Source organism: Polyodon spathula, chromosome 18 (genome assembly GCF_017654505.1).
Source record: "Polyodon spathula isolate WHYD16114869_AA chromosome 18, ASM1765450v1, whole genome shotgun sequence".
NCBI classification, from domain to species: domain Eukaryota; kingdom Metazoa; phylum Chordata; class Actinopteri; order Acipenseriformes; family Polyodontidae; genus Polyodon; species Polyodon spathula.
The window spans coordinates 25084016-25094229 of NC_054551.1; the positions used below are offsets into that span (position 1 = coordinate 25084016).

The 10214-nt window shown below is 38.9% G+C and overlaps 1 protein-coding gene across 1 annotated transcript; it reads right to left on the reverse strand.

Moving 5' to 3' along the window:
- Positions 1 to 344: 344 nt before the first annotated feature.
- On the reverse strand, positions 345 to 5137 carry gorab (golgin, rab6-interacting). Its single transcript, XM_041217644.1, has 5 exons — positions 4979 to 5137; positions 3836 to 4170; positions 3363 to 3463; positions 1800 to 1940; positions 345 to 1135 (listed from the first exon to the last, which is right to left on the reverse strand). Exons 1-5 carry the CDS (start codon positions 5031 to 5033, stop codon positions 751 to 753), a joined length of 1017 nt encoding a protein of 338 aa, XP_041073578.1. The 5' UTR covers positions 5034 to 5137; the 3' UTR covers positions 345 to 750.
- Positions 5138 to 10214: the final 5077 nt, after the last annotated feature.

Here is a 10214-nt window from a genome sequence, read left to right on the forward strand (position 1 = left end):
ATAGTACAGGTGAAAATGTCTAACACCCACCTCATTACAACTGAAAGGTTCCCAAGATAAAGACTTTAATAACTTAAACTTAAAAAAAGTCACCATGGTCTACACCCACAGTATGCAGAATCCTGTTACAACCATCCATCAAATTTAGGATGCTAGTTCTAAACCTAACCAATCAGAGCTCTCAAGAAACTAGAGGAAAAGGAGACAACCATGATCTACATTCTCAGACCCTGAACACAATTCAATACCGCACTTCATCACAACAGATGAGCGGTTCTCAAGACACATTATAAAGTCATTCAAATGTTTGACATATGTATGACACTTCCATATACTGGCAGATAGAACAAGAAAAGGTATGGACGTTCAAATTCAGTATTTAGACACTTATTCATCTTTGTATCAAATATAAAATACAATATATAACTTTCCACCATCCTGCTCAAAACAATTAACAAGCAAAACATTGGATGTGTGTGTAAAGATTGGTTGGAAATAATGTAAATGAAAATGGTTCCGATTGCCCCTGTATAGTGTATGATTACTGTAGCATCAGACAACCCTTATCATAGCAGTTTACTGTGCACCATAACACACATGTACCTACATGTACATTACAGTAAATGTGTTTCTTTTATGCATTAAAGGCTTTAAGCACAAATATAATACCCCCACCACCCTTCTCATATTGTGCAGGTAGGCCTTTCATTCTTTAGCAGCTTGCATTTCACAATGTATATTAACATTCTGTCATTTAGTGTCTTCAATATTTTTCTCCTTTGCAGAGTCATACAGCTTTGTGTCCTCTGCTTTCCTCTCCTCCACCTGTACACTGGCACTGCTGCTGTCCTCCTTTGCTTGGTCTCCAGTCTGTGCGTTGTTCCCCTCCCCATTCCCAGACTGGGCTTCTTGCTGGTGCAACAGCCTCTCAACCTCAATCTCCAGCTCTAGCCTCTCTTCGTCGGTCTCCATCTCCAGCAGCATCATGAGCTCCTCCAGTTTGTAGGCTTTGCGCAGCTCATTCTGCTGGATGATGGTGTACAGGTGCTCTGTAAGCTGCTCCTTCACATCCACCTTCTTGTGTAGGTCCAGCTTCGCCGACACATACTCCACTTCTGCCTTTTCAAAACGCTTCCTGGAAAGAGAACACAGTGACCCAGACAATACAATAAGAATGCAGAGACTTAAACATATGCATCTTAGAATACTTTGAATAATTAAATAACTGACTTGTTCGTTTGTTTTCCTTTTATTTATACATTAGCATGCATTTGACCCATCTTTTTTAATGTTTATTAAGGGATTTTTGTTTATTACAAAAGAGAACTCTACTCCGCATATGTATTTGTTTGTTTGGTAGAGAATAGAATGTGGAAAGGTTCCTAATTTACATCTTCAGGGGACAGCTTGTAGGGGGGCAGTATTACTGTCAGGAGGACAATCAAAACAGACTACAGTTGAAAATTCTGTGTTGCTTTGTGCACAGCAGTAGGATATGCAATCAGGCGTAAGGACTAGTCAATACTGCTATTTCTCTGCAAAAGGTCCAAAAGTGTCAGCGAGAAACAAGAACAGGCTGTCAACCCTTGACACAGTGGTCAAATATGAACTTAAGAAAAACAAGGTTACCATACAAACAAAATATGAATACATGCTGCCTTACATTTACTTTTGGGAGGCCCTGTGCTAAGTTTGGTAATGTTTCAGATCAACACACTAATGGAATATAATATAGATCTGCAAAGTCTCTTTTTAAAAAGAAAACTACAGCCCCCAGCCCGTTTAAGTGCTTATAGTACCTCGCTTGGGAGTACTCCCAGCTGGCTTGCTCGATGCGGCTGCGCAGGATCCCGATGCCATTGGATACCATGTCATCCAGTGTCTGCAGCTCCTTCTGGATTCGCTTCAGTTTCACAGCCTCTGCCTGTGTGTGCTTAGACCTACAAAGAAAATCAGTTTCAACTTTAGAACAGAAAAGAGTAGAGCCTTGCGACCCGAGCCTGACGGGACCTGACAGCAAGGGGTGGGTGTAGTTTGTATATTTACAGTTCAGGCTCAGGTCAGGTCAGTGTGTTATCAGCGAGTGGATTATGGCATTTTTAAATTGAGTTTTTTTTTTTTTTTTTTTCTTCCTCTGTGTGCAAGTGCTTCCTAAAACTCACTTCTTGCTTTACGATTTTTGAAAAACAACTCATCATGCACCACAGGTTCTTTGAGAAATTACCTCTAAATATCTTCGCACAAACCCGCTTATTCATTTCATGTAGTGTGTCAAATGCTGAGTGGGTGGTCTTAATAGGATACAATTCAGTTACAAAACACCAGTGTCACCAAATTAAGTCAGTCTTCTACAAATGCACACAAAAAACCCAACAAGTATTGATAGCTATCATCAGGGTGACAATTTATGCCTTTTTTAGATAGACACAAACTGTTTCACTCCAGTTAATGATACAAAGGACTTGTCCTGCAGTAAACTATACGCATTTTTAATGCAAATAAAGACTAAATGTACATTATTAAAACACTGCTCTTTAATTCGCCATTAGTTTTCTTTCTTTTCTCCCATTCGCACTTGTAATGTGTGGTCATAAGCAAACGCAAAACTCTGTGTATATCAAATCCCATTTTTTATCACAAATTATGCCTGCACAGCAATCATGACGAAGTGGGTTCATCTGTATATAGGTGGATAGATTTTTTTTTTTTTTTACTCCAACAGGTCAATGTGTAGCAGTAGAATCTTCTGTTGCTTGAATGGGTACATCTAAATCCACTGTTTGGGAAAATTACAACATTGTTTTATTCAGCGATAATAAACATCCATGTGGCTTTGTACAATGCAAATCTTGCAAAAATATTACTTAAATAAGACAGGAATTTCATTTTGCAGCGGCACACTGAAAAGGGAAGTATTAGTTCTGTAGCTGTTTTAAGCCATAGTTGTGGCTGAATATTTGTTGTTGAACATTAACTTAGTGGTTTGATAGGATGTAAGCTTGTCCAAAATGATTATGCAAATTTGCAAGAGCAAATTCTATGGGTCTATTTATCAAAGTTTTGAAGAAGGATTATTAGGAAAGTAAATACATGAGATGATTAAACATTTTAACTGGAAAGCAGAAATACACAGCACGGATGGTACTTGATTTCAATAGTGTATGTTTGGAATATATTTGTGGAGATGGTCGGTTATGTAAATATTTCAAAGGTCTCGGCCCGGGTCAGGTTTGGGTTTGTTTGGCTGGGTTCGGATCAGCTTTTACATATAGGCCCAAGCAGACCTCTAGAAAGGAGTATTAATGATCAACACTTTTGCTACTGAGAATCTTATCTCCATTCGTAATGTGCATTGCTCCTACCTTTCTGCAATGGCTTTTGACAGAAGTGCCTTTTTCCGTTTATTCTTCTCTTCCATTAATCGCTGTTCCTGCTGCAGATGTTGAAGACGTGTCTTCTCTCTCTTTTTAAGAAAACACCAACAGAACAGTGTAAATAGCTTTCAGAATTAACTCACAGCTTTATAATATGGAGCAGCTACAGTGTTGTTCTGCACCCTGCAATAATTTCTTGTCAAAATCAGACAGGTAAATGAAAATGACTATTACCTAAATTAATAGGGTTGTCCGATTTCTATGTAGTACTGTGAAGTCTTGTATGTAAAAACGAAATCTGATTAATATTCAATAGTTTCAATTTGTAAGAAATTCAATCTATCACTGTATACATAAGACCTATGAGGAAAGTCACTATTCAGGTTTATATTTATGAACCACATGCCTTACATTTTTCAAGCACTAAATCCTGACCCCGCCTTAAATGTCATTAGACTTACTAACAATTCCCCCTGCTGCTTCTTTGGTTCTTCAATGACTGGACACTTTTCTGCTTCTGTTCCTTGTGGTTCAGGATAGCTCTGGACTCTAGCCTCATCCTGCTGGCTCTTGGCTGTGTGAATGGCCTCCTTCTCCCGAGTTAGTGCTGGTTCTGGTGCTGGAGCCGTCTGGATAGAAGGTTGTGGTTTGGGCCTGGAGAGCTGCTGCTCAGGAGGGATTGAAGGGGCTCCACTCAGCTGAGCTGCCTGCTGCATGGCTCTCTCTTGCTGCAGCTGCTGCCGGCTCCTATTGGTCGGAGGTGGTTTTCGGCCCCGCACTGGGACATTAGGTGCAGCTTGTTCCGTAAAAGAGAATGCAAAACAAATGACAAATGAGCTGAGACTATCAAGCAATAATTGGGTATATTTGAATGTGACCATTAAGTTAAGTGATCGGACATACTATAGGGCACGGGCAGAAAATAAAAACATCCTAAAATGTAGGCTTTACTGCACTAATAAAACTGGATCACTTTTGTAATATTTAGTTTTGTGTGTTTTAATAAGATACCAGTACATCATTACAAACAATAAGCCAAGACTCCATCATTGTAGACATGCCTCAATTAAATTATTTATCATTTAACAGAACCACATTTAACAGAACTCCCGCAAAACCCCCACTACAAACGTAATTGCAGAACAATTTGACATGTATGTTGTGGATTTCTGCGTTTTGTTTGATATAGGCCAATATGTTACGATTTGTTCTTTTACTTGTCACTGGAGTGTGACAAGAATTTATTCACCGCTTGTTTTGAAACACAAGAACCCTCAATTTACATTAAAAAATATTATCAAATGTTAAGAGAAAATTTAACAGCAGATTATTTATTAACATTCTGGTCAATAGAGTTGCAGTAATAATAACAAATACATAAATCAATTAAAAAAATTGACTACTGCAGTACACAGACATGTCATCTATGTTAATTAAAAATACGCTTCCTCTTAAACAGTATCTTGTAAGGACACATATTATACTACAGTACTGTACTCATAACACAGATCATAGCTAGGCATTTTGCACGATAATGGCGATATGGTCAATTAACAATAATATGAAGCAAAGCCCTAATCAATAATTGTTTTAGTGTCCGATACCTTTCTGCTGCATTCTACGAAGTTCTTCCTCCGAAAACCCCGCCCAGCCAGCCATTGTCGAGCCTCAAAACAAAAAGCACGATAAAAATCATTTAATCAACAACAGAAAACTCAAAATTTCTACACTCTCTGCTTGCTAAACAGCCATTACTACTCTATAGCCACGTACAAGACCCAAATGAGGACCCTCCACCTCTTCCCCCCCCCATTGCTGTCTGGGCTTTCAACAAGTTTTAATAACAACGCATATGATTAATGGCATAGTTTTAAGCTGGGGGAAAATATACGATTTATATCTGGTAGCAATTTAATTCTTATTGGATTGATGATGGGTACCCAAAAAATTTGCAAATAAAAAAAAAAACAATCAACATTATAATCAATTACGTATAAAAGCTGTCGAATGCATATTTTCGACAGCTGGGGGGAAAAAACTCGTCAAAGGCACCGTTGTTCTGGCGACAAGACGCTGTAGTTTTCAATGTTACAAGAATCCTTAGCATTTTTTCATGTTTTTTTTTTTTTTTTAATAATAATAATAATAATAATAATAATAATAATAATAATAATAATAATAATAGTCAAAAGCATGAATAAATTGAATATCGTCACATTACGTTTCAATTGCAGACAGTGTGTTATGTCAGATTAGCTGGTACACAGGGCCTCATTACAGCGAGATGTAGTCTCGATTTCATTAATACGTTTTAGTTTGCAATAATCTAGGACAAATTGTTTACAAACGGAAGAACTCATTTTCTCTCTTTGATCAAGAATTAGTTTAAATTATTGATTGCTTAAACCGTCGCTGTTACTGTGCTGTGCTTCGAACACAGTTTAATTGCGCTGTTTCAAATTCCAAGACTCCCAGGAGATCTCACGTTTTTTGAAATCGCGCTCATTCTTGTATTAACCTCTGACCCGAATGGTTGGGAGGTTCAAGAAATTCACTGTAAGGAGCTAAAGGTTAATTGGTAGCTGTAGGTTACAGAAAAGGAGCAAACGATAGTACAAGATTAGACCTGAATATATACAAGTCTTCTGTTTACTATTCTAAAAGATTTTAACTTTACTCAGACAAATCAGTTAACTTATTTTCTATTAATATTTTTTTGAGTGAGATAGTTAATTAAAAGCATGGACTGTCTGTGACGTCTGCATTTGTTTGTATGCACCAGACAAGGGTTAGTGCTGTGGATTCCTGTGGGATGTATAGCAGCTTTGTTTTCATGATTACTTCGGGACCCATTACATCATGTTTAAATCACCACAGCTATTAATTGTTTTTACATTTCTGCATTGCTCTACAATAAAACCTGTTTAATGCAAAAACATTTTCAGGGCTGGTATTTTTCATCAATATACCTTGACACGTGGACAAGCACATGTCATTTTTTTTTAATCAATTTTGACATGGAAGTGATGGTGATCATTTTACATTTGTGGTCTTCAAATTGGAAAGTACTGGTTATCTCTGGATTGTGGAAAGCCACTTGTGTTTTCTATAATGGGCTCCCTTTGGTACAGTTTAATATTGCGTAATTATCACATCACTGGTAAGCACTCCAGAAAGAGCCAAGATTCAAACATTGAACTATATCAGCAAACAACAATTTCTAGGTTTTATTTATTTATTTATTTATTTATGCTTTGCAGTAATGTCAAGTTTATATACAAACACTCCTCTGTGTGTACAAACTTTAAAATTATTTATCCAAGTATACACATTATTTATAAACAACACAGCCTGTCCCTCTGCTTGCTTTTTTGAAGTTTTGTTTTCGTTTCGCCTGTGGTTATTCTTGCTTGTTTCAAATTTCAGTCGTTTGTCCTCATTTGCATTTCAAAAATAAGAGCTTTCATTATTGGAGAACTATTAGCAGGAAATGTTTCAACAACAGTGTATAGGTTAGAGCCCCAGACATTGCCCTTAGGGCTGTGGGGTGTCCAGGCGCCTAGGAGTAATCGAGGAGTAATCCACTGGACACCCGCATCATGACTCCAGCGCCTCTGAGCACTGAAAAAGGGGTATTTTTAAAGGACCATTACTCACAATATTTTCTACTGTGCCAGACTTTACTGGCAAAGCTGAGAATTTGATATGGAACATCTGGGGCCGAGCTACGTTGGATAAGCCAGTTTGGGGAATTCAACAAAAACACTCTAAGGAACAAAATCTGAAAAAACAGCTTTGAACAAAAACACACACACCATATAAATCGAATCTCACTAGTTGTAATTGCACTTTAAATTGATATGAAGTGTAGTTGGCAGAAGCAAGGCTGAAATCCAATAAAACAACAGTCACGCAATATTTGATCCAAACTACTTTGTATTATTATTATTATCACCATCATGCAATAACACTGCAAAGGGTTGTAGCTGTGATGTGGAAAAATGAGCTGGATAGTGGAAGGCTGATGAAGTTGTCAACTCTGTAATGAGGACATAACAATGGGAAAAACTAATTCTATTGACACTGATATGGGGCAGTAACTATATTTAATTCCACATACTGATTTAAATATTTTATTTGGTTCATTAGTTCATATAACACATTATGTACTGTATTCCTATACAGGGTATATATGTATCACACCCAGGGATTTTGCCTATCAAGCATTTGCAAGGCTGAGTAATTTACTAGTCTTACACCATTGACATATAAAAGAAAACAGAGTAATAGACTAAACAACATACTAGCAACAATATCCACGTGTATTTGTAGACAAATGACCTTTTTCAACCCAAACAGTGTTTATTAAGAAACAGTTTAGACAATGCTAGGGTAATTCCTGCCCAGACAAAGCTTGAATGTTGAGCTGCACTGATTCTGTTTTGTGGGTAGAGTCTCCACTCGTCAAAACAAATTGTGCCTAACCTTTCTAAGACCCATTTCCGTTGTGACCACCCAGTCACCTTCAATGGAACAACCAGTCACTATTTTTACCAGACTGTACTGCTTCACCCTATTTTTATTGTTTTAGTTTTGGTTGCTCTCCCAGCATGATGAAGCAGAAAGAGGTCTGTAGAAAACATGTAAGACATACCCATTGTGTCCACTTGCCACAGCACACAGTGGCCAGATTTGAGTCTTAAAACCATTCATATTCAGATTAGCTATCCATGTTCTCATCAGTCCTTCACAGTAGACTGTCATCAAACTGTTTAAAATGGACACTATAAAGGGCAGTTAGCTCATTGCTGTTTTTATTTAAAATGTCTATGAAATCCCAGTAGACTTTATAAAAGCTGGTGGTGTATTATGCACACTAGGGACTCGTGGACTCCAACTACAATGTAAGGATGTGAAGTTTATTACAATCCATAATTTCAGGAATTAAAAAAAAAAAAAAATCCAAACGTGAGTATTTTTTTTAAATTTAAATTAACAAAGAATGTCTTTGTGTAATATCAAATACATTAACAAAAGTGTCTCTTCAAATCATTTGTCTTATTTTAGTACTGCAGTATTGCTTACAGACCGTTTCTTCAAGTTTTATAAACACACATGGATATCTGTTATCTGTAAAAAAAGTATTAACCACAATTATTGACTGACAGCCCCTTTTGCAATTAACAGCAGAACACATTTTTTAAACCACTTTCTTCCTTATAGCTGCTTAGATGTTACTCTTATTTATATGTGCCAAATCCTACCATGTTGTGAAACCCATATTTGGCCAATTTCTTCATTCAGCTTCAGATTGTCATTTTTCATTAAAAACACAAAACACCTGGAACTTTGAGGCCCCCCCCCCAAAAAAAAGACAATGATTTATAGCTCATATCCATTATCTTTTACATTTATTAACTCATGGAAATTGGCAAGACTTTTTGACAAATGTGTTGTGGTATGTACCCTGTCCATAGAGGGGATGTGCCGTAGCGGTGTACTTATTCAGACAGGAAATGGGGTTTCATAACATTTTACACTAGCCTGAGCGCTCTAACTGTACCACTGGCTGGCAGCAGAATGCATCATACTGGGATACCGGAAGACTCGCAGCACTCAGCCCCACTCATATACATTACCGTACCTCCAGAGAAACAGCAAACCTGTATTAATAAATCAGACAATGTATAACATTAGGTTACTTACCATAACCCTGGTTCCCTTTCAATTCGAAGATGACCACCAATGACATTACGTATGGGATGCCTGCCCATTGAGTAGGTATTGCTGAGCTCTCTATACCAGAGCTGCTGATAGGCCCATTCCTGGGATAATGCACTCGGTCCCGCCCACCAAGGGGATAAAACTGCCATCTAAAGGAAGCCATTTCTCTTTTTCCATCGAACCCGTGAGGGTGACCGAAGCGACCTCGCGGGTGGTGGTTGTCTTCTCTTTCAGGGAACCAGGGTTATGGTAAGTAACCTAATGTTCCCTTTCAATTCGAAGACATTAGGTATGGGATAATGTATACCAGAGCCATCGTGAGGAAGAAGAAATGGCAGTATACGAGGGACCCACAACGCTGTCTAACCCAGAGACTAGCGGTGAGAACTTACACCTTAAGAAGGCAAGGCAGGATCTACCACATTAAGACAGTAGAACCTGGAGAAAGTATATGGCGTAGCCCTGCTAGCTGCAGTGCAAATATCAGACAGTGAGGCACCTTTTGAAAAGGGCCCAAGATGTAACCAACCCTCTAGTGGAGTGTACGGCTACCCTACAAGGAGGGTCCACAATCCAGTGTGACAGACGCTGCTTAGAGAGGGGCTGTCCTGCGGAGGCGCAGAGAGGGAGCAACATGGCCACCTGCTGGGACGCCTCGCGTTCCTGGTGGGATCTCTCTAAGATCTTCTCCATGGCTAACCCAAAGGTATGTCCTGGGGATATAGGTGCGTCAAGTAACGCGGCCTTATCTGTATCAGGAACTCTGGCTAGTGTCAGCCACAGCTGTCTACGAGCCACTACTAAGCTAGCCAGGCTCCGACACATGGCAGAAGCCGCAGTGGGTGAGTTGAAGCAGACAGCAGAAACACGGTAGAAAGGTAGTATAGGGGAGAGCACACTGTTTGTTTACAAAGCCTGACTCACTGAGGGGGGCGGGCCTACACTGCCGGCAGGATGAGAGAGTGCAGCTGGGAGAGTCACTCAACAGCAGGATAGGGCAAGGCCTAGCCCCATAAAGGAACTGTGTACTCTCAGTAAGAATAGTCAACTACTCGCGGAGGACTGCACAGGCAGCCACTCACACACGACAGATAGATACAAAGAACGGCCTACCAC